Source organism: Zosterops lateralis (genome assembly GCF_965231275.1).
Source record: "Zosterops lateralis genome assembly, chromosome: 10".
Classification (NCBI taxonomy): Eukaryota; Metazoa; Chordata; class Aves; order Passeriformes; family Zosteropidae; genus Zosterops; species Zosterops lateralis.
Window position 1 is genome coordinate 9,314,335 of NC_139770.1, and position 25,482 is coordinate 9,339,816.

Here is a 25,482-nt window from a genome sequence, read left to right on the forward strand (position 1 = left end):
CAGTGCCCTGGGGAAGGCTGCTGGCCCTCAGGTCTATGTCCCACCGGCACTCACAGCCATGAGGTGCAGCCCCTGGGCTCAGCTAAAGAGCTGCAGACCCTGACCAGGAGCCAGCAGGGAGGGTAAGAGGGGCAGCATCCTTTAGAGGAGGTAGCTGCCAGTCTTCATGCAGTTTTTTGGGGTCACAGAGATTGCTATCAGCAGGGCTGTTGCTGGTGCTGGATTGTGCAGGACTCTTGAAATTATCTGGGAAGATCACCACAAGGGCTAAAAGTAAAAAGAGGCTTGCTTTGATGAGCCTGATCTTTTTAAGCAAGGAAAGGGGGAGAGAGCAGTGTTGAGCCGCTGCATTTGATCACAGACTCCTCTCCTCTGGGCTCCAAGAAAATTGCTAACTCAAATTAATGGCTTACTCAGGAATGAACACAGAATTAAAACGTCTTTCTCCTGTAGGCTGTAAAGAAACCCTGTGTGCTGAATCACTAGATGATGCACTGATTTTCCCTTCTCTAAAGAGTAGCAAAGTCATACACCGTGCTCTCACTGACCCAAACAAAACTGCATGCCATGAAATCACTGAAAAATTCATCACCTTGAATACTGAGTTAAGAACCAAGTGCTAGGCTGAGGCCAAATTCAGCTGAGGTCCCTTGACTTCTACACCCCTACCGGTGTAAACCATTCTGAAACACAAGCTCATGCAACACCACATAGCATGAGTGCCCATGGTACACATATCACAGTTCAGACCACTGCCAAGACAGTGACCTCTTAACACTCTCCACAACTCCCCTACTTGCAAGCCCTGACTTTGCACCAGCTTAGCAGATCACTCAGATCCACTTTGGAGAGCAGTGTCCTTGGCAGGACTAGCAGGGCTGGCTGGGGATGTTTCTTCTGGCCAAGATCCATGAAGCCTGGCTGTGGATCCAGCCTCTCCAGATGCTATGATGGTATATGGCAGCAACCACATGGGAGCAGGAGGTCAGCAAGAAACAAAGGAACCTCCCCCAAGGGAGACCAGCAATCATCCTGCTGGCCATATGTACTCCATAAACAGAGTCCTCTCGTGTGAGCTGCCCTGGTTTGGGGAACTGAAGGAGGAACTGGGAACTGCTCAAAGCCTTTTTCTTCTGGGCCAGGTTTTCCAAGCTTTCCTGCTAAAATATCAGGAAGCATTTCTGAGGCCAAAGGGACAGTGATTATCACAGACACAGACCCACCAGATCCTCTTCTTTGTGGAAAAGACACCACACCACAGAATCAGTGGAGACAAAGCACAAAAGAAAGTGCAAAATTTGGCAAAACTGTGGCAACTTTCAACAATAATTTTGATTAGGACAAACTCAGGAGTGCCTGAACCTCTTGTTTGCAGCTCTCAGCTAAGTGGGCTTTGGGGTTGCACTAACTGAGCATCTCTGGTTATAGCTCACCTGGGCTCTGGGTGCCCAGCATAGCTCAAGGGTGGAACCACCTCTGTGCAAGGACACAAGCCCAGGGGGAGGGAAGAAAGGAAGGAAGGAAGGAAAAAGGCTGGGAAGGAAAACAGCCTTGTTTTGGCAGGCTGCCATGGAAAGCCTTGGGGCAATCAGGTATGGGAAGGTGACCTTTCCACTATCTGGGAGGATGCAGTCCCATGGAACCCGCCTACCCCAAAAGGAAAGATCACAGTTCCCAAAGATAATGGGTTTTCAACTCTCTGTTATTTTAATCCTTCTTTGTCTGCTCATGGTATTCCAGGCAAATAAAACACACCCTGCTTGGCAGGGTCAGCCATCTCTGCACCATCAGTGCCAGCAAGGCCTGGATAACAGGGACTGTACATGGCTTGACCATCTGGGTCAATGCTGTCAGGCAAGAGGCTGTTGCCATCACCCACAGTGACAAGAGGACCACACTCAGAGGAAGGCCAGGGTCAGGCTGTCACACAGATAGATGTGTAACTAAAGGTCTGTCCCAGCAACCAAAGCAGCCATGCTGTCACTGATTCACAACCCATGCTCTTCTGCAGATCTGCCCTGCTTATGCACTGTCATGGTCAGCCAGGAGGGGGAAGAGGGGACCTGTGCTTGTCACCAGGAGTCCTTACAGACCCCAAAATGAACAGTCAAGCTCTGTGCAGCCACCGGCAACAGTCCGGCTGCCTTTGCTCCTTTGGTGGCATTTGGCCTCTGCAGAGAGCACAAAGCCCTCAGGCAAAGCTCATCACAGGGTGCAAAGAGAGCAGGTAAGGCAGCTAGGGAAGGACTAGCTGTGCAGGGAGCACACTGGGAATGCAGAGACTGTAAGCTTCCTACTAAGCTTAACAAGGTTGCCCACACCCACTCAACATCTTGCAGTTGGGTCCCTCTCTGCCACTGGACCCTCAGGAGAGATTCACTGACCTGACTCTGTCATTTCTGCACTGCCCTGCTCACTGCAAAGGCACTCATGTTTCCCAGCACCTTAGTGCTTTGGAAGGTTAGCACAGATTTTTTTTCTCTCATGCTAAAGCTAATCTATGAAGTACCTGCTATCTATGAAGTCACATACTTCCAAAAACAGGACTCAAGTGTCCTTTCCCAGCTCTCTGCACCCCTACAAATGCTGTTTCTCTCTGGTCCTATCTTCTACACCAGATGCCCTTTCCTTTTGCCTTCATTCACTACACTGAAAACCTCTGGTTACTTCTGAATCACAGAAGGCTGCAGGGCAAGGCTGGGACAGATGTCAGAAGCTGACCGACCACTTCATCATTCTTCTTTCTATCTGACTTCTGCTGCAGCAATGTCACAAGACATCCAGAACCTCCTGCATACACAAAGTCCTGCAAAAGTAGCAGCCTTTTGCAATCACCCCTCTGGCACAGCTCTTAACTCTTAACCAATTTGACAACATTGCTCCAACACCACATTGCTGCTTTGAAGCTCCTATTTGTATGTGTCAGTGTTCTTGTCAGAAGGAGCTTGCTGTAAAGCCAGCAAACAAGCTAATACCACAGCACAGGGAAAGGCACTGCTCCCAAAAATACTGCATTTTATACCTGCAGGGGCAATGGGTGACTGAAGTTTCTTAGAGAAATGCAAGTGCAGGGTGACCCCCATCACAAGGGAGGTTCATCAGATAAAGGGATCTTTCGCCATTAAACATATGAAATAATTTCATTTTACAAGGCTCTACTGGGCTTCCCTGGGAGAGGAAATTTCCCAGTGCTGAACTGCGAACTGCGGTGTGATTTGGCTTGCACTGCCCCCTTTGGTTGTGTAGCCCTGGAGCTCACATGCTAATAAAGATCCCTTTCCACTTCAGTGGTTCTGCACATAAAGAAGCGTTTGGTGTAGTGTGTGCATGAACTCAATGGGAACGGGAGCTGGAACGCAGCCATGCTGAGAACAGAGTGCTGCCTACCAGGAGAGCACCATCAATAATTGAGACGTCAGAGGCACAGGGAGGTATGTGAATAAGAGCTGTCAAAAGAAGTAATTTGGATCTCTTTGGATACAGTGATGGATAGGCTCACTCATCACCAGACACAACTGCAGTACACCCGGAACAGAAGAGGAGCAGAGCACTGAAATTCAAAGGGGCCGGGGGAGGTTGTTTGATGGGCAGGATGCTGTTAACTCCATGGACAGGAGTATCTCATTTAAGGCACCAAGTAGGTGTGAGTACACTATCCTGTGACTGGTCAATGGAGCAAGAGAATGTACTCACACCACACAGAAGCCCTCACAGATCCTTGGTGAGATTTGGTGGCACATACTGCAAGCTCAAGGTGAAGGTAATGCCCTCTCATTGAGGAAAGTCACCTCAAGGTGCATCTTCTGAGCCCACAGCACTGAGGGCTGTGTGCACATATCACTTGTTTGTACAATTACTCCACTCTTTGGATTAGTAACATACTCCCACTTTATCCCTAGATCCTTAAATTCAGCAGAGGATGCAGCTGGCTGACAGCGGGATGCTCCTTGTTCCCCTAGTTCCGCCAGACACTGACACGCTTCATCTGCACCCAAAGCTCCCACCTCACCCTCAGCAGAGGTGAGCAGACACTAAACCAGTGCACAGATATGAGACTCCAGAGAAGCAGAAGCAGCTGCCCCTCAGTGCATTGGCAGCTCTGTGCTGCCTGAGCCCTGAGGGGACCCCTGCCCTGCTCAGCCAGACAGGCCTTGGTGGGATGTCAGGGAAGGACAGCTCCCTACATCTTAGGGCTTCTTCCACCAAGGCTAAAAAGATTTTCAGGAAGAGTCAACAGTGCCTCCCATTGTCATGGACCTCCAGACTTGACTGGGTTTCAGTGCAGCCAGCAGCCATCCTCATTTTAAAGAATGTTTTAGAGCTGCAGCAGTTAGGGGCTCGGTCATGCAGTAAAGCCTGGTAGCTCCAACAAGGAAAGAGCATGAGGATCACTCTTCTAGCTGCTGAAACCCTGCCAGTCCCTATATTGACCTGACTGGGCAAATTCTCCATGCCCCTTGAGTAAATGGCTTGGCTTGGATCCTCTGATCCCAGCCTTGGCACTGAGCATCAAACCTTTGTCATGAGATGAAAAGTTTTCTCTACACATGCACTGTGTCAGAGAGGTATTATCGGTTCAGCTGAGGAACCAGGTCACAGATTTGAGCTGTCCCAGTTGTAGGGCAATGTAAGGGCAGCCTTGGTTGGAACCAGCCAAGGTAATTCCACTGATGTGGGGGGTATTCAAGCAGAAGGAGTTCACAGAGGGCAAGGAGGCAAGGCAGAATATGAGCCTCTGAGACAAAAAACAGGGAATTGGATCTAAAGATCACACTGAAAACAGTCTCCTGAAAGGCAGGTCTTCTCTTTCATTCTGGGCACTTAATCAGTTAACCCCATTTGCATGGAAGTCCTAAAAGACTGGTCTCTGCCCTGGGTTGGAAAAAGGCTCCCCTCTACAGCAAGCTCTAGAAAGCTTTTTAAGAATAAACTTAGTCATCAAGCAGGTTTTTATGCCCTGCCCAAACTTCGGTTTTGACCCGAAAAAGAAGCAGTCCTGAAGTCCTGACACTCACTTTTAAAACCACAAAAAACGAGCCATGCTCCAGTAACGTAATCACAGAGTTTTCTGGCACCTCATCCCTTAAAAATACATCCATCTGCCTCCACGCAGGCCATCAAATTCAATCTTTTTCACAATGGATTTCCCAATTCCTGCGTGCTGGAAGCACTGCAGTGGTGCTGGCTGTGCCGGCTGGATGAGCCCTTACAGCAGCACAGGCTGCAAACCTCACAGCTGTGTTTTCACTTAAAGAAGCTGCTCTGGAGACCAAAGCACTTCTTCCATGAGCTTTTCTATTTGTGCTGCAGCTCAAAATTGCTGGAGAAAGACCCTGGGTAGTGGATGAAGAACATGTGGTAAGGACAGGATGGGGGTAATAAAGGACAAACCAAAAGTCCTACAGTGGAAAAAAAGAGGAAAGACAAGGAAACTTGCTACCAGCTCAACAAGTTACCTCTCACACTGGGCTGGAGCAGCCCCTTCCTTTTGGCTTTGTAGACAGCAAACGTTTAGCCAATCTCAACACCTGATTATGGGACTGCTGTTGCTACTGGTTGGAAGTCATGAATTGGTCCTAAACTGATACATCACACTTACTGCCTTCTCAGTGAGGCTCCTTCTCCCCATCTCTAACAGCACAATTTCCAGGTGAAGGTTTAAACTCCCTAGGAGGTTCCTGTCCCTGCTGCCACATGCACTCAGCACATTAGCCAGTAAACTGCTTCCATTAACAGGCTACAAGATCCATGCATGTAGCTAAAGACAACATCAAATTAAACCCCAGTCCAGCCTAGGAGAAGAAGCTGAAACACATTTGGGGTATTACTCTAGTCTGAAGCCCTCTGATTACTTTTATTTTAAAATCCTGTCATTTACTTAGCTGCTGCCTGCATTATACAGCTGCATAAAACATGGGAAAAGCCAGTGAATTCCTGACATGGCAGATGGAAGAGAGAAGATAGCTCTTCCCTCTTAAATTAATCTGAAAACCTAAAGGTTCCCAGCCTGGGACCCAAAATCACAATAAGCTATTACTAAATTATCCGAGAGGCTGCAACAACTATTGCTCTCCAAACATCAGTCCTGGGATGCAGTGAGGGGGTCTCCCTGTCACAGAAGTGAAGTCCCCAGCACATATTCCATGGCACATAAGAGGGCTGCCCTATCAATGGCTAGTGGCCCCCAAAACCTCTGCCATGGGCAAAACCAGGAAAAACTGTGGCTGGATCCTTTGCAAAGACAGGCAGATGCTGTCACCAAAATGACAAGCTGGCATCACACCCTTGGTTTTTATGTCATAGCTGCAAGTCAAAGCTGAAGAGCCTTTCTATAAAGACAGAGCATGAGACAATTTTCACCACTTGGCAAAAAATATAAACTGCAAATGAGTTTATTTTTAAGCATTTACACTTGCCTGCATTGGAGGTTTCGGACGCAATCCACAAAGAAATGGATTCAGATTTATTTAGAAAGAAGAGCTGAATACTTCCGTTCATTTCATAAATTGGATGAGCTCATTCGCTACATGCACGATTAGGAAACCACAAAACTAAAATACAGATTATACAATTGTGAAGAGTTTAAACTTGTGGATTAAAAATACCTTCTTCAGAAGCTAACAAATTGTGACACTGCACTGCGTGCCCTAGACCACTAGGGAACTGTCAGTGAAGTTAAAGTATTTTCTACACATACACTACTTGAAAATAGAAGCAAAACATCCCTAGGAAATGCCACATTAAAAAAATGTGACACTAACAAGACACATGCCAAGTTTCACTGCTTGGCTGTTTCATTTTCTGTTACTCAGAGCTTGTCTCCCAGCCTCCCTTAAAGAATTCCCAGCCCTTTTGTGTCTCCCAGTCCCATCCATGCTCTGACAAAAGACAGTTTCACTGATTTCACCTTGTGCAGTAACAAAACCCTCACAAGCTGGGCTTTGTCAGCCTCAATTGAGACAAGAGATTTTGGACTGCAGAAAATTCTTGCATTTTGAAAACTGATGATGACTACAGGCTTAGCAGGAAACAGTTAAGAGGAGAGCAATTTCATCCTGCCCATCTCTTGAGAGAGATGAAAATTCACTCCGAAAGCAGGAATTTGGGAGAGAGGAATGATCAAGACTTTAGAAAGAAAGTAGATTGCAATCAGGAATTCGAAACAATCCCAGAGACTCCTGGGGAGGCAAGACTGCCCCTTCTCAATCAATTAAGAGTTGATGGCAAGTAAAGTTTCCCTGTCCATGAAGAAGATGATGGCTGGAGGGCACCACTCAGATCTCATGTACATATCAGAGGATTAAAATTCCCTAGGAGAGATCAGAGGTCAGCAGCCAGAGGCCAGGGAGCAGCACAGGGACCTGTAACTGGTGTGAACAGGAAAAGGCAAGACCTGAATCTGAGAAGAGAGGTGAGAAATGGAGCTGCTGACACTACAGTTCCAAAGTCCACAGGAACCTGCAGTTGGTGCAGAGCCTAAAGAAGGAGAGAATGACACAAGCAGCACCTACTGATACCCAGGACTGACACAGATCCGGGGCCTCAGAATCCCTGGCTCATCCACCAGGGGCTGGCAGAGCAGCAAACACATCCACTGCTCTGAAAATCCTGGAGCAAATAGACCAACCAAGTGAGTTAAAATAACCACATGAAAAAAAGGAAATATTTCTCATCATTAACAAGGAGAAGACCTTTGGGGGTACAGTTGACATAAATTTCCTCTAAGCTGACCAGTGTCAGCAGCCAAAAAAAGGACATTTCTGTGCAGCCATGGCACCTATGGCCCATTGGTCAGTCACAGCCAGGACCTGAGAGGTCTGTGGCACCACCAGCAGCTTTGTCATAGGCTGGATGGTGTGGAAGGCCATATGTATGCCACCTTGATCTGACACACAAAAACAAAGCCTGATCAGAAAGAGATCCCTAAGGCATTTCTGTCCCAAAATGGTATAGGAGAACTTGAAAGAAAAGCAATTGGTGTGTTCCACATTTGCTTTAGATGAAAAGTAAAACAACCAAGTAGAAATCCTCTCTAAACTCGCTGCTTCATATGCTGTTATTAGAGTGTACTACAAGGTAACAGGTTATTATCCCAAACTGCTATTATTTCAGACACCTGACAGCCATGCCTGAAAACAGGTCTTAACTTACTGACCCTAGGTTTAAGCAGCCTGAAGTTTAACTTCATAGTTGGCCCTGCTGTATTGCAAGTGCCCGTGGTCAGTAGAGAGCAGCGTTGCAGAAGTCAGCAGCTCCCAAAGAGAGGTCAGATCCAGTCCCTGTGTGCTCTGCTAAGGCACACAGCACCACAAGGGAAACATGGTGGTGCCCCACAAAAAGTTTCTTTAATGGAAAAAGACCAAGACCACCAGCAACACTGGATGAGAAGTGAGGGGGAAAACAGCCCTTCCCGAAGCCTCTGAGAGCTGCCTCAGGCTCATGACAGTGACAGAGCAGTTGGCAGTGGTTACCTGGAGAAGGATGTGACACTGTGCTGTCTTCAAATGGCTCAAGTCACAGAGAAAGGCAAGGTAAGAGCCGTGGGTGCAGATGTGTCTGGGTATGTGGCAGGAGGAAGAAAGGTTTGGTGTCTTTTACCAAACCTGACTATAGCACAACTTTCCCTCACCCCAGGAGCCCTGGAGGATGTTGATACATGTTTTACAAATCAGCCTATTCTGTGTCTTCCCTATGACTATTTAGCGCCTTCCCGTAATGTGCAGAGTCTTTGTCATTGCTGTTGGGAGGATACAAGGAACTGAGGGCAGATCAAACACAGCAAATCCTATTTTCTTAAGTTTGTTAATGCAAACTGCTTCCCCTGCTAAGCCACTAATGGAGCTGTGAGAATCCAGGAGCACAGATTAATTCAGCGTCCAGGTACTGCCTCATGCCTGGAGGGATTTCCGGAGAGTCTCACTGGAAGACAGATGAAAGCTTGTAATGCCTTCCATACAAGAGATAAACCCATTAAAATATGAACAGCCCCTGTGCTGACACGGTAAGAGCTCTACCAGGTAACAAGAGCGATCACAACAGTATTTCTAGGTTTAGTTATATATGCAACCCATTAAACAGGGACTATGAAGAGCAGAATACTCTGATTACACCACACTGATCTCAGTTTGACAGACACACCATTCTCTCCCATTCCTTGGGGTGCTGCTGTGAAATACCTGGCAGTCCTGAAGTCTAGTGCTGCTGACTCAAGCTTTGCTCAGTCTCTGGGGACAACATAGACTTTCTTGCAGTATGTTACAACCTGCCAGGACTGCAGGCAGCTGTGCCATATCCTTGGTCAAACCTTTTTCCCCTGACACTGTTACAGCATGGGGATGGGAAGACATCTCCTGCCCCTGTCATATATACTCAGAGCTGCAGAGCATCTTCTCCTAAGGCTGCATGCCACAGAGCACCAGCCCACATTTCACCATGGCAGTGCTGGCACCCTCCTCCCTGGGCACAGGTCAGCCATTTGCCATGACCTCCTTTCTCTGACTTCACCAAAATCCCTTGGCCTGTCTAACCACAATTGCTCAGTGCGTGAGTAGAAGATCCAAAGCTTTCTAAAAACTTCCCTCTCCATTCCCATGGACAGCAAAAGTTGTTGCTATTAGCACAACTGCTGGGCTTCCCTAGGAAGAGACTGGTTGTGGCGTAGTTGAACTCTTCTGGCAGCAACCTGCTCCCACCCACATTTTCCTAGAGGCTCCAGGCTCCTCTGTCCCAGGAAAAGAAGAAAAAAGGAGTAGACAGTGGCCAGGAGACTTGTCCCAGCAAGCCCATACCCCCTGGCAGTGGGACAGGCACCCTTCCCCCTCCAGCTAACCTATGGCCAGCTGTCCTCTGGTCCCAACACAGCGGCGCTTCAGGACAGAGGCAAATTCTGCATGCGGGCACTACAAAAAGGGCTCTGGCAAGGTTCACACTGAAAAGGTGTAAATTCTATAGCATTTTTGTAGGGCCAAATTGATGTCAGAGCCCATGATGCTGCTGTGGATCCCTGGGCTGAGTGTGGGGGTAGGATCAAGGAGTCTTCTTCCAGTGCTAATTCACAGCAGGCTGTTACAACCCTCTATTCTGCACTGTGACTAAACATATATAAGGGGCTCAATGTGGTTTATGTTCAGTAGTAGTGGTTTCCAAGCAGTATTGCATTTCTTTAAAATGAAGATACATAATATTTTAAAACTATTTTTAAAACCAGCCACAAATCTGCTACTTTTTACGTCATCCCTCCTTCCTCCATCAAACCTAAAACATACACATAGTCAGAGAAGACCAGTTGATGTGTGAGAACTTGGCTGCAGGGATCCCACATGTGCCTGTGCACACCCACACACAGGGGGAAACTCAAAGCTGTCATTCAGGTACAATCTATGTTTAAGGTTTCAAAGACATCCAGGATGTATTCCAGTATTTAGAGGTGTGGGTAACTGGCATGCTGAATTTGGAGCAGGAGAATCTAAGAGATGAACCAAAGCATGAGGTCGTTTATTTAACAATCTGCCTCAGCAGTTGTAAGGTTTCCTGCCCCTGGGAGTTCAGCATACAAGCAATGATTGTGTATCACCCTAAAATCTCATCACAGTCTTCCCTTGCCAGGACTGCTCCCATCCACACCGAAAGGAAGTCACAACACAACTGAATCTCAAATTCCCATTTTTAACATACCCCTCCACAAGGCAGCATCAGTTGGAGCAGGGAAATCTTACCAAAACATCTAGAAATTACCCTTGTAAGACATTCTGCGAAGGCCTGCTCCCTAGAAATGCCTGTCTGCCGTGGAGCACAGCAGCTCTTGCAGAGCTCCAAGTTTTGCAGTAGCCTTGCATAAATCAGGCTTTCCAGTTTTCCAGGTTTTTTTTCATGGACATGGGTCTTTGTTGGGTTAATTTTGTCTAGTCAGCCCTGGAAGAGGAATTGTCCATACCAAAGCCATAAGTTTTAAAGGCAGAAACCAACACCATATTTTACAGAGACAGTCAAGTTCTTAAAATTAGTTATTTATTCCAACAATATTAAAAGGAGACACACTGCTTTCTCAGTAATTTTTCCATTCGTACTATTTTTATTTTTTTTTAAAGCCATGAGCCTAATCCCTAATTTCTTTATGGAAAAGCTGGAAGGAAAATATCACTGAGAAGAAGGATCAGCCTGCTAGAGCATCCACTGTGCTTGCTCTCCCTTTGGAGAGGTTGTTTCGCTTATATTGAGATTATATTTTAAAATACTTTCTGAAAGTAAATAAATAAATAAACATATCTCCAGGCATTGGTATTAGCTTGTGAAGGAGACCCAGACAATGCATGGGAGGGTAGAAAGGAGCCAGTAAATTTTAAGGGTGTAGAACAGGAGAGGGGATTAAGCCTGGTGATTAAATTAGGCGATGCATGAATACATTCCAATGCACAACATCACTCAAGCACTGGACAAAACATATGGCAACAATGAAGAGCGCTGCCCACGAGGTCACCTTTAATATGATTAGCCATGGACGCCTGAGAGGAGATCTCCCAAGTACCAGCATGGTAACCCTGCTTTGTGCAGCCTGGAGGAGCTCCCTGTGAAAGCCTTTGAGGCTCCCTGAACCCGCACAAACGGCTGCTGTGTGTTCAGGGATGTGCCCAAGTCCACTGAAAGCAGGACACAGACAATAAAAAAGAGCCTTGAGGCCAGGCGAGCGTGCTGAGAGTGGTTTTTGTTCCCCACTCACAGGGCAGCGGCAGGAGCCGTCCCCAGGGTGTCCTGCCTGACAGCTGGGTCACCACATGGGCTCTCCTGTCCCGCTTGGACTTTTCAACTCCGCCGTCCCACATGCACCGGCACGGCTCCTCTCTTTGAAGGGGGAGAAAGCGCCTCATCCATCACTGACACGAAGGCAGTTAATTCACTTCTTTACAACTGGAAAGGCTTTTGCTGTGAGCAGGAGGGAGTGCAGGAAGAGTAATGAAATCCAAAAGGGAGCCAAATGATGCTTTCCTCTGCTAGACGCCAGCACTGGCAGTGCTTGCTGCTGGCACCGTCCGTGGTGGGTGAAAGGAGACTCTTTTGTGGTATGCCATTAGCTACTTCCAAGGCCCCAGTTCATGTTTACCACAGCCACTGTGTTACTTCACTTGGTATTTTTTTCCAGTCCTGTTGATCATACTGCAGAACTGACCAAGTCCGTTTGGAAGCCTTGCTCACAGAAAGCAGAAACAAATTGCTTTTTGAAAAGACTATTTTTGTTTTTCTTCTGTAAACCAAACCTCACGCTGCTTTCCATAAATCCAATCTAAAGCTGAAATCCTCACTTAAAACTGAAGAGCAAAGGCCCCTGCTAGGCTTTGTCCACACTGGTGGGCTCAGCCATGCCACTTGCCCACGGAGATGCCACAAGCCATAGGAGCATCCAGCTGTGCTGCCCAGACTGCACAAGAGGACATCTTACACCGTGGCACTGCTCTTCAGCCCCAGCAAGTAAAACCCCATTACAACTGCAGCCAGCAGGTTGTCACAGGATCACAGAATATTCCGAGTTGGAAGGGACCCACATGGATCACCAAGTCCAACTCTTCAAGTAAATGGCCTGTAGGGGGATTGAACCCACATTATTACCCTGCTCTGACCAACTGTCCTGTCAACTGTACTGGGAAGAAACACTCCATGACATCAAAGTTAATCTCGTGTGAGTCACTCTGCACAACAACCTTGCTGTAATCAGGTGAGCCCTTCAGACTGTTGACCTCTACCCCAGAGGACCTTGGCACACTCAGCTGAGTTCCCCGCAAGGTTCCTGCAGGCTTTTAGCATTTCAGATTCCAGGCAATGACTAACTGGGGACACGTGAGGGTCAGGTCCAACAGCAACTTCTTTCACACACTTTCTACCTACATAGCTACAGGGTGAAAGTCATTGGGACAACCTCAGGAGCAATTTGCTCTGGCTACACAGGTCCCAGCAGCTACAAAGGCTCAGTGACATAGCAGCAACAAACACAGCACAGGACTACTACCAGCTGAGCTCCTGCTACCTGCCAGGAAAAGGAAAGGATCATCTCCTAAAGCCCCTTCTTAGTTTTACATTTCCAGCATGGCATAACTGCAGAGCCTTGACACAACACACGCCAGGCACTGCAGTCACAGCTGACATTCAATAAGCTGAGAGATTCCTACCCTCTCATACTACAGAGTCACCTTTGATCCTTCTAATAGATCTCTTGGACTCTCATGGAATCTGCCAAGACTGAAGATCAAGCCAGTTTCTAATGAGACAAGGCAGACTGTGCCGCTGCACGCTAGCTCTAAAAACATTTGGGACAACAGGTACATGAAAGATTTGGGTTTTTCTTACTTCAGGCAAACAAAAATATCTTCTCCAAACCCTTCCCTCTTTCACAATGAAAAATAATGAGGGTTGGGAGAAAGGCCTGTGGTAGCACCCATTTCTTGGCCATTCAAGATCTTGTCAGTAAATCTTCCTCCTCTGAACTGTGTTTTGTACCCATCACTGTGCTACCACTATGACAAAGGCTACTTGTGGCAAAACCACTGATCCTCAGTGCTGGGTCTAAAGTAAGTTACAGATAATTTTCCTGAAGGGATGATGCCCAGGTGGTGTTACTTTGTCCAACTTCTTGGGGTTGGGGCAAGTCCTCTGTCCCCTGCAGAGCTCAGCTTCAGGTGGCAGCTGTGAACTCTGAAGAAAGAAGGTCATCCAATGTCATCCAGTTCACTCCTAAGGAGTATCCATTTCTCCCTATGAAGTGGGCACACAAGGGCGGGTTTGTCTGCTGGATTTCTTCATCCCAAGAAAAATGTACAACACCTTGTTGGTCCTGGCATGTGGAGACCAACTGGCTTCTGTGCTGGGCCTGGCCTGTGGAAACTCCATTCAGACACTATATTTCTATCTGGCATCTCCCAGTGCTCACTGTCTGCTCTAGTCTTTATCTCAGAACTCCTGGGATTCTGAGCAATAGCATTCTTCCAGCATGGAGAACCTCAGAGTACTCCCCTGCACTCTCTTAAGGAAAGACACACCCGTTTACTATCTCAGCTGGCTGCAACAGCACCATGTTCATGGTCTTTAAACTGATTTCAAGGAACCTCTACAAATGCTTGGGAATCTGAAAAGAGATGACCACACTGCCGAAGGATTTCACGGTTGGCCCCCTGGGTAAAGGATATTTGTTAGCAGCTCCTGCTGGAACAATGTCATGGATCCATCAATATACCTAGCTTTTACTCCTATATAAACATGAGAAACCAGTAAGTCCCCAGCTCATTTAACCACCTATATGTTGTCCATTGTCTCATAAAAAAAACCCAACAAACCAAACAAAACAACTAAACAGCAAGGCAATGTGAGCACAGCATTTACATTTCGTAGTTTGAAAATAATGAAAAACAGAGAGCTGAAGTGAGAATTCAAAACCTCAAAGTAATTTCAACCATACATACATGAGTAGGGAAAAGTTTATACATGATGCAACAGAAAAAATGACTCACTTTCTGAAACGCCAAAGCCTGTTTTAGTTCGTTTTGCCTTCTATACCTGCTAAACACATCAATGACTGAGAAATCATTTAATAAATTGCATTTTTTCAAATCCCATTTTAGCTATTTAGACATTTTATTTCCCACTATTGTGGGTCGGGTTCTACTCTAACATGCTAATCAGAAATAAAGTGCAAGCTGGATAAAGGAGTTTGTTCCTCAGAAAAGCAATGGTAGTCTTGAGATTAAAACAGAGACCTTGAAATTGAGGTGAAACGACAACCCTAAAGTTAATGCAAAACCTCCTGCTGACTCACGGGACTGTGAATTTTTCAGCATTGCCATGAGACACCCAATAAGTGACAGCCCTGCTGCTCCCCAATTCTGCAGGATCAGACAGATCAAACCCATGCCAGGGCAGGTTTACTTCGCTGTCAAGAATAGCACAAATTAAATTTTGTTGTATTCAGGCTAGGCTGGCTTTTTACAAAAAAAAAACACGCAAGAGTGACTGCTTGGTTAGTTTGTATTTCTGTGACAGAAACAAGTTTTTCAAGCCCAGTTAAAGGAATTACCCACAAAAACCCCTCTACAGTGATTTCCCATGGCTGGTTTCTTCCAGATGTCTCAAGTCCCTCATGCCACTTGAGTAGAACAAACTCCTGAGGCTACTTTCCTTCTGCCTTTTGCTTAGTTTTCAAGTGACCACCAATTTAATGGCAGCCCATCACAGCTGGGCAATGGACTGTGGCCAGCTTGGTTGGCAACTAATCAGTACAAATTCAAGATACTAGCTATCGTATGAGATCCAAAATAGAAATATGCTTCCTTCAGAGGGCAAAGTTTAGTAGTGCTGGCACTTGTGAATACACATCTTTGGGGAGAGATGGATGTTTGTGCCTCACGATGGAAGCAGGAAATGACAGGACATGTGTCTCCCACAATAAATGCACAGCTGCACAAAGAAGGAGCACACTCAGGGAGGAGGTCTTCCTCAAATCCCAACTAAGGAAACAAGCGCAACGTGGACCAACAACCTTATCTGAGATGTCATGCTTCATGCTCCCACTTTACGCAATTCCACATTCAGAGGAAATCCATACTCTGAATTATGTTTGTGTGCTTAAACAACTTCCCTGTTACCACATGAAGATGCAGAAAAGGGCAAGATAAATGATCCAGACCACTCAAGACAGATTCAAAGCCACTTGCTTTCAAAACAAACCCAAGAGGTTGCTCAACAAAATGTACTCCAAATGAATCACTTAAAACTTTAACAGGACATATAATTTCAGAAGATGTGAGCTTGTACTTGGAACATTTAAAGATAAACCCAGAAGTGGATTTCAGTAGGCACTGGTTTCCTCAGATGGGGCAAGACTAGCTCTGTCCTCAGCTCAGCTGCTGGGATCTTGGCTAAGGCTCCTGTAGTCTCATTTCAGAGGGCTATGAAAACCACAGGTGCTTTCTGAGCTTCTTTGTACTTCAACATCTGTATGCTATGAATGACAAAAGATAAAGTATCCCAGGACTCAAGAAGGAGTGATCATGCCCAGAAACACCTGATAAAATGAGTTGTGGGCATGAATTTTTTCCCTTCTCACACTAGAATTGAAATGAGAAATCACAGAACTGTAATGTCAGAATCTTTCATCTCCTTCCAAACGTTGTCTTTTGTCATTATACAATTAGCCTTTCTTCCATATACTGTTGGGTGAAACTGAAATGGCTTGGACAAAGAGCTGCTACATCTTCACCTATGGCAGACTGATCACATTTGCATTTATATCAGTCAACACCCAGTGACTCCATCTAAAGAGAATGATGGATTAGCCATGCAGTCAACTATAATTAATACCTGAAAAAAAAAAACCAACTTTGTCAAGTCTTTGTTCCAATACGTGATAAGCAGAATCTGGAACAACAAGAGACTTTCTGATGACGTCTGTTCATCACCAGGGAAGAAAAACACCATCAAGTGGAGGGCAAGACTCTCAGAGCAAGGATTGTTTCCTCGGCAAAATTGTAAAATAAGAATTTCCTCCCAGCAATGACCCCACATGCACCTCTACACAAGCATGTGTTTTCCTGGGTTTTATTTGCCTAGCTATCAGAGACACCGAAGAACCAGTTCGTTTCTGCTTCATAAAAAACCAGTTTTTCCACCCTGAACCTTTTCCAATATAGCCAGCAGAAGCCACTACTGTCCCTATCAACATCAAAAATACCAGTGAGCAGCTTGCTCAGCTGGATCAAGCATTGAATCCTCTGTTCACCTGAGCTATCAACATCACGTTTGGGACACATTCCACCACAGATGCCAACACAGATGCCCTCTACTTCCCCTAGACATGTTATTTGGCACTGTCTGAGTCCCTGAGCAGATGACCCCACTGATGTCCCTATGAGCAGACGACACCAGGCTGTCTATCACAGGGCATGGGCAAGACCCATCTGCGAGTAGCTAATCCACGGAACCAAGAGATGTGTACTTCACGTGTGAATTTGGAATGCTTGCAAAACACCTTCAACCTTGCTTGCAGGTCAGCATGTGATGACTGCCAGCCCACCCCCCTTCTACAATGTCTGATCAACAACTGGATTCAAACAACAGAAAAAGGCAAGCAATTTAGAAGGTCTAATGATGTACTGCCCACTGCAACTCTGTCCCAGGCAAGCAGGAGGGACTTCCATGGGATAGCAGCCCACTGGCTCAGTCCTGGCACACAGGCAAAGCCCAAGAACTGAAAAGAACGGAGAGAGAGGCTACTTGTGATTGCTTCTGCACTGCAGAGATGTGCTGGCCACAGTTCAGCCCCCTTGTTTCTCTGCTCTGAACTGTGAGACATATCTGCTGGGGAGCCAGGATAAAAAACCCCTGTCCTTAACTGGGCCAGCAGAATACACAGCAGAAACAAAGAAGCACCAGTTCTTGTTCAATAGCTGTCAGTAATAAGCATGAGATGAAGAGAATGGTCAGCACTGGCCCAAGGCACTGGATTTGGCAGGGGAATTAGATAAAGTCCTGCCAGCTCTGCCGCCAACACACCATGTGAGCTCAGGCAACTGCTTCACCTCTTCATACCATTCCCATCGTCTGGAAGGATGGAGCCTCCCCTCTGATACTTGCTCTGAGGCTGGCAGGTGAAAGAACAACTAACACTTCTGCTGTGCCCCACAGCATCTCAAAATTGAAGCAAAATACCTGTTTTTTACAGAGAAGTTTCTCAGCTTCCATGTCTGTGATAGATTTAATAAAACTCAAGGGTTAAGCTGTGTTTGTTTAGAAGAAAGCCACTCGTACATTACCAGAGGTCTGAGCTAGTGGCTAGAATACTTTCTCTAGGAAGAATAAAGTCATAACCTACTCTTGCATTACTGATGGTAAATTTATGCCAGAGCACCACTGTGTGGGGAGCTCCTTCTTGGCTGTGTTTGCCCAGACATCTGGCTGCAGTGGCTCCCAGCACAATGCTCCACAGCCGAGCCCTGTGCTCCTGACTCTCCCCTCCTGCCGGAGCCAGCTCGACCACTTCACCACCTGCTCCTGCTGGGACACAGCTGCTCGGCTCTGAAAGAGCGATCGGGGAACGGCGGGACGTGTGCGAGGACATCAATCCTACTCACACCCCTGGGAAGATTTCATTAAAATCCCAGGGCAAAAGCCTAGATTCAGAGAGCTTTCCACTCAAAATCCTAATTTAATCAAATTATTTTAAAACCTCCTGGAAATGCAAACGTCTCCATGCAAGCAGAGAGATGCTCAGGCAACACACACCCCCTGTATAACATGATCTCATAACACCTCCATCCCATGTGTATCCTTGGTGTGTGTGCAAACTTCCCGACCTAAGCTGTAGCTGCTCCGGACCACAGTGGTGACAGCTCATGTTTTCCTGCCAAACACCATGTTCTTCTGTGGTATTGTAGGGGAGACATGCTGAAAATCCTCCCCACTTTTCTGACACACCTTTGCACATGCATTTTGGGTACTCCTGCAGGGAAGAGTAGCATTCCCCAGGAGGAAGCTGTGGCCTCAGATGCTCGTTTTGATGTATTAACTGGGACTATGCAAAAGACATAAAATCCCCAAAGGAAATTAATCTCCAAGTACATCCAACATTCCCCCAGCTGCCTTATGTATCACACAGTTAAAGCAACTATCCATAATGATCGTATAGCACCTGCTGTCCCCATTCTGGGTTTCAGTGATGTCTCTTTAACCAGACATCAAAGAGAAGGAGCAGACAATGGTGGAATTGTGATAGGAAGTGAATAGTGAAAGCTCCTTGTCAGTCTGCGTTTCCATTTATCTCACAGCCCCATACATACTGCCCACTCTGCCTCTGCTGTCATGCTCATGCACTGTTGCTGTAACAGCCTCTTTAGGGAGGTATTAGAGCAGTTTTCAGGCTTTTATAGATGGGCCTTTTGAATTTTCTCTTGCACCAAAGCCAAGTGCCCAGCCTCAACCTACCCAGATGGAACCAAATCCAAGATGAATTTGGTACCAACATCACATGCCATGCAATGAGCACCACAACTTTCTTTTTGAGACTGACAAGAGATGCAGTCCCTGCTCCAGTCAGGGGCTGGAGCAAAGCCATTTCCTTCTCCCATGAATAGCCCACACACTCAGTGTGCAGGGGTAGCATATACAGCAGCCTTGGACAGAAAACCTAAGGATCACTCCAGGGAGCAGTCAAGCCAGGATGAACCTTTCTGCCCCAACAGCATTTTAAAACATAAGAACATGCTATTAAAGGAAACACCTCAGACTGACATCTGTGCAACATTATAGTCCTTTTCTGTCCTATCTAAACACTTCTTCCAACCCTAAGTCTTCCATTCATATACTAATTAACTGTATTTTGCACACAATGACTGTTTAAACAGGGTAGAAATATTTATTACTTTCACAAAGCAAGAATACAAGACCTGAATGCTTACTATACAGATATGAGGCAGGAAATATGACAAAATAATTTCCATCATTATTTCCAGCAGTTGCTTGTATGGGAAAATTTTAATAATGAGAGTAATTAATTTGTGGTTCTTGAGATTTACAATTAAACAGCATTAGCAAGGCCAACTGTCTAAAAATAAATGTTTCTGTCCTATCCTATTAGCCACAACCAAAAACGAAATTTCCCAACATACAGTGTAACATCCTGCACATGCAGCATCCCTCCACCTCCTCGCTTTCCTCGTGTGAGTGGCTTGAGTCAACTTCTCAAAGCCAACTGCATCAAGTAGGCAGACTTGGTTCTGAGGGCTTCAAAAACTATACAGAGCTGGCTACTAAATCCTGAATGTCATGTACCTGAGTGGTTTGGAGCTGGAATTCTGCATACATGTTGGTGTTTGGGACCTTTGTGTTTGTTTCCCCATACTTTCTGAAGCTCTATTAAATGCTCTCTTACTGTAGCAGTACCACCAGTCTTAAATAAACAAAGCTATTCTCAAAGATCACAGATTTCCTTATCCCCAGCAGCCATGGGACAGGACCATTGATCTCCAGCGTGCTCCAGAGCTACAACAAAACAATTTTTACTACCACTAAGTTACTCAAAACAGTACAGACCCACAGGGAACAGCAACTCTTGCTCACATGACAAGACAATGGCATCATACATGAGCTGGGAGCAAGCAGAAGTGAGACCATTTCACTACCAATTCAACACTTAAATTTGTGTAACACTCTCATCTTTGCCATTTTTTTCCTTTTTTTCCTTCCCTTTTCCCACACACCTGCAAAGCTGAATGTCTGTTTTGCAGAAAACAAGGAGATAAGCTATTCCAGCAAACAATTCAGTGCCACTAACTGGTACAATGCAAATGCACTTTGGGTTGTTCTCACAAGGAACTTTGGTCAATGCTGATGTTTTGAGCATCCAGGTGTAAGTGTGCTGGTAAAGGTAGAATCACTGGCACAACAAAAGGAAATGCTCAGCTCACAGACAGTTGTCATAGAGACAGATCAGCATCCCAGGGTATTCTCATTTTAAAAAGGCACAGAAATCCTTTTTAACCTGTCTTCCCGTAGGCATCTGTCCTCGTGATTCATTTCTAAACTGCTGAGGCCAAAAGAGAACCATTTATCAGCACGTCTCCTCTAGGCAGGCTGGAGCTAAGGAGCTTTTCTGCAAACTTGATGGTTTTTGTTGAAAGCAAGTTTCTATCTGATTCTCTGGCTAGTGTTTCTAAAAGCTGTGGGCTGGGGAAGTGATCCAGCTTCAAAGTAACCTGGCCAGGAAAAAAAAAAAAAAAAAGGAAAGCTGTGGGTTGTGCTCACTTTGCTTTTGAAACCAGGTCAGATCTCTGCTCCAATTTAGAGACTGGTTACAGCAGGAGCTGTGAGAAGACAGCACAGGGGTGGCATTTCATGGTCCTGTGCAGGAAGGAGGTTTGGGGGGGAAGACAATATTGTAAATACCTGAACATTTTTTCTTAGTAACATACAAGACTTCTTGCCTTTGCACCTAAAAGCTGCAGCTCTGAATGAGAAGGAAAAGAAATACATTAATCTCTGTCTGTGTGGACAAAGTTTCATAAGCTTCTTAGCTGTTGAAGGTGCAAAGTCTTTAAACCTTCAACACTCAGCTCAGCTGCTTTTTGGAACTAGGAAACTGGCAGGCAGCACAGGAAACCATGTTCTAGGGAAAAAGCCCCAGAAGGGGCCTATAGGGACAGCTGGATCCCCACGGAATGACAGATGTGTGGCTCTGGTTGCAAAAAAGGTCCTCAGACCCAAGGTCCAATGCAGCAGGATTCCCTGCAATCCCAGCAGGATTCCCAGATGTCTGCAGAGGCCTGAAAGGAACTGGGAAGTGGGGGGGAAGAGTGGGTCACAGGTATGTAGGTTAAAGTCATGGCTAGGATTAAACTAAAGCAGGAATTCAAAATTACACAGCCCCAAGAGACACATATACACTGACACTGAGCCCACAAATCCTAAGCTTTCCGGACTGTGTACTATCTCTGTAACGTCTCATGCTCTTCTGTGTGACCCAGATATGTAATTCCTAAGTTATTAAATATATATATAGGCATATTCTTCATCCATTGAGCTATGGAGATCTCTACTTCTAAAATTGCTGCTAAAACTTTGGGCAAGCAGATGCCGCTCTCACATTAGGTCATAAGAGTTCAGCAGTGACATTCAAAGAGGAAACATTCTTCTTACTCCAGCAGGACCAGCCCAACACTGCTGCATCCTACTGAAGCCTGTGTCAGGGCCAAGGAGTTCCCTGACCAGCCAATATATTTCTGCTGTTATAAAGATATGCCCATGAATGGCTTCATCTGAGAAATGTTCTTAGTTTTGGGGAATAAATCCTAAACTACATGGATACTGTGGGACAGATCAGTATCATTCCAAAGAGAAAACTGAGGCAGACAAGGAGAGCACCAGCCCAAGGCCACCACAGCCAATGGCGAAGGAGGATGGGAGATTCTTTTCCCCAGGATATTCTTAATATCAGCAGGAAGCACAGGAACACTGAAAAACGGCAGGGTGGAAGTAAGCAGAAAAGTTGTCACTGTCCAATCAGGAGTTTCTCCATGGCAGAACTCTCAAACATAACACAATGTATATGAAGAGTGCTCATGTTCCTTGGGGAAAAAAAGCACAGGAGTCATCCATGCCCAGCCACCCCCTTCCCTTAAGACTGTGAGATGATAATTTCCTTCACTCATTTTTATTTGGAATCCGATAATTCATTGCCTCAAGCTTCCTGCTGGAGTTTGTCTTCCATTGTTCAGGATTTACATTACTCAACAGGAAATCAGTGAGAGGTCCAATGATTAGAAAGGTGTGTTTCCCATTTGGACCCACCCTTGCTTGCTCACTTGGGCTGGAAGTGGGACATGGCACACAACTGGGCCCATGGGAACTCAGGGAACTGGGGAAGCAAAAGTAGAGGAATTTGTCTGCTTCTATTAAAAGACACAGATTGCTTTGTCCTGCCATATGCCACTGGCCATGTCCCTCACACACTGTTCATACTCAGGCCTTAGAGCAACCACTTTCTCCATGGGCTGGGGAGGGTGTAGTTTATCAAAATAAAGCTATCAGGGCAGTACTTGACTCGACTAAGTGTGGTGAAAGTGTCCCTTGATCTAAAATACACATCCTTCTCAAAGACCATTACTTTGACATTCTTGCCAAGGGAGAGAGATTCTGCACAGTGTAAAGTGCCACTTGTGAGATATAACTCAGTTTATCATGATGGTTGGGAACTAGGCTGAGCAGCAATCAACTGCCTCTGGTGCCCTTAGCTGCGGCTTTTAATCCCAAACTCACAAATGATGCTCCAACATGTTCTCTTTAATGGCTCCTCTGTAGGAGCACAGAGCAAAACAAAACACAGCTAATCTTTTATGGGCTATCACTGGAACAGGATGCTTCCCTGGCCAAATCCTCCCATTGAAAATGTCACAGCTGGTTTAAAACATATTTCCCCTGAGGTTAGTTTGATAACAGGTAACTCAACTCAGAGGCACACAGCAAGCACTTAGCACTACACTGTAACAGTGACTTGTGGAAGGCACCTGGTGACCTTTCTGAGCCACAGCTCCCAGTCACCATGGACTCTTTTTCCAAGCCAGATACCTCCAAGGCCTCCCATGCAGCTGATCTCATGCAAAAGCTGTGGTTTTATGTTTCTCTAGAATTCAGGATGTGCTTGGGAATAAAGGCCCAGTTTATTAGCCATTGTATGCTAAATCTCAAAGAAAGAAGTCTCTGTTCCAGAAGAAGTTTAAGAAAACTTCACGCAGAAGTCTGATTTCCAAAAATTATTTTAATATAATTTTAGAAATAATTTAGGGGGACCTTAAGCAAATGTCCTTGCTCCAGGCTCACTTATGTGTTCTGAACCAGTCCTCCAAGACCTCCTACAACAGATGTAGGCAAGATAGCCTCAGACACCACACTGCCTACAGAAGGTCTATCCTAAAATAAAAACTCCTCTGCTGAAACTCAAGATACAAATTTGTCTTTCTGTCCATCTTAGACATGGGGGAAAGCACATTGCCTCCTCTTCACAGCAGCTTCACCAGAATAAGCTGTGTGCTCTGCTGGTGAAGGTCATAGATTATACACACTTCTTGCTCCTGTATGCTCTGCAATGATTTCTCTAAAATTAGATTTTCCTGCAACTGGAGACAACACTACAATGCTGAATAAAATGGAAGGGTTACAACATATGTATTACATACAATAGCCCTGTTTACACCACTCCTAGCTCCTTTCTCAGCAATATCCTTATGTTGACTCACACTCATTTTGCAAAATGAAACAATAGAGCTTCCTTATATTAAGAGATTATTTTGTCTCCTGCTCAGGAAGACCACTGGGTTCTACAAATTACTGGAACCTCCTTTCCACAAAAACTATCAGAAGCCACCTCAGAGTAGCTGAACATCATGCAAAAGTATTTTTGGCTGTGATAGCCTAAAATATCTGGATCTCCTTGTAAAAAAGAAATGACACATACCACTAACTGATACAAGATTATTTAAATCACCCCAGACAGAAAACCTCCTCACTAACATTTTTCCCTCTGAAACACACCCAACTGTTAAAAGTATTAGCTTAGATAACATTTAGCCATTTTCCCAGCACAGAGAACTGCTACGAAAGCTGTGGAAAACAAGAATATTGCAAGCACAGAAAGAAATGTGGAGGATGAGCCTTTCCCAATGAAATGTGCACTAATATCTGAACTGCATGATAATCAACAACACTGTCATGATTTGTTTCACTGTATGAACTACTTACCCAGTCCAACAGGGTTTTAGGATTTTAAAAAATGTTGGAAAATGGATCACTCCTTAAAAAACAGGGATTTTTTTCTTTTCATCCTACTTAGTGCTTATGGTACATAATTTGATGCTGCTCTTAAGAATACATTGGCACTCAAACCTGCCTTTCTGTTCCAGCCTTGATTTTTACCCTTCAAGTTTTTAGACTGGCCAGGAAATTCTTAGAGAGTGCAAGGCGAAATGGCTTTGGTGAAGCCTGAAGGGGCTGGATTACTCACCTGGTCCAAATGCAGGGCACCCTGGGTGAAGCGCTGCCTGCGCAGGTGCTGCGCAACTCGATGCAGGTTCAGCACAGCCTCCTGGATCTCGGCTATTGAGTGCTGAGGTGAGACAGGGGGGAGCTCTTCAGGTGACAACACCTTCCCAGGGCTGTCAATCATGCTCTGGGCATGGTCATAGCTGAGCTTCACGCAGGAGCAGATGACCGTCCGCCCAAACCACTCGTCAAGGATCTGCAAAATTGCGAAGTGTAAATTGATCTGAGGGCTCACTCTTCTGGTGCACAAAAGCTTGGGAAGTTGTACAAACACTGGGAGGAATGACACCAGACTTCCCCACTACCTGTGATCTTTGAGTCCTTGTGCTACTGAGACCTTCAGGCCTTCTGCCCATACAGATTCTCTAGCATCTAGTAATGTGTATATGCAAGGAACAGATAACAATATTTTGTGCATATACATAGGAGATTGCTTGGATCTCCCTCCTTCACCTGACTCCTCTCCTTCACAGAGCTAAAGAACTACAGACCATCTGGGAGCTGAAACCAGTCTGTTGACTCACAGGTTACCAGGTTCAGGAGTGACAACGGGCAGATACACACAAGCCAGAGAGGTTCTCCTGCCTAAAACACAGCAGAATGACTTAAAATGTGGCCATGAGGGCATGAGGGCCTTAAAATACTGTTTTCAGGAGTACTGCAGGAACCCCAAGGTCTGACTAACACTTGTTAAAGTGCCTGAGTAGGACTTTGGTGGGTCTGGAGGAGAGATGGACAGTCAGTGACTCCTTGCTTCTCTAATCACATCCATGGTTCTAGGTCCAAACTCAAGCCAGGAACCTTTCAGGGCTTCCAAAATACTTTGGAATTGAGAGGAAAATATTCAATAAATTGCTTATAAAGTAATTTTATTTCAAACCAGAAGCCACTCCCATTTTAAACTCCCTAAAGGAATAT

The 25,482-nt window shown here is 45.7% G+C and overlaps 1 protein-coding gene across 3 annotated transcripts in view; it reads right to left on the reverse strand.

The window, feature by feature from the left end:
• Positions 1-25,482, reverse strand: part of DIS3L2 (DIS3 like 3'-5' exoribonuclease 2) — a 181,322-nt gene that overhangs the window by 38,211 nt on the left and 117,629 nt on the right. For all 3 annotated transcript variants that reach the window (XM_083868743.1, XM_083868744.1, XM_083868742.1), the window contains one exon: positions 24,527-24,760. In XM_083868743.1, coding sequence (XP_083724869.1) covers positions 24,527-24,760 — 234 coding nt within the window. The remainder of the gene's footprint in view (positions 1-24,526; positions 24,761-25,482) is intronic.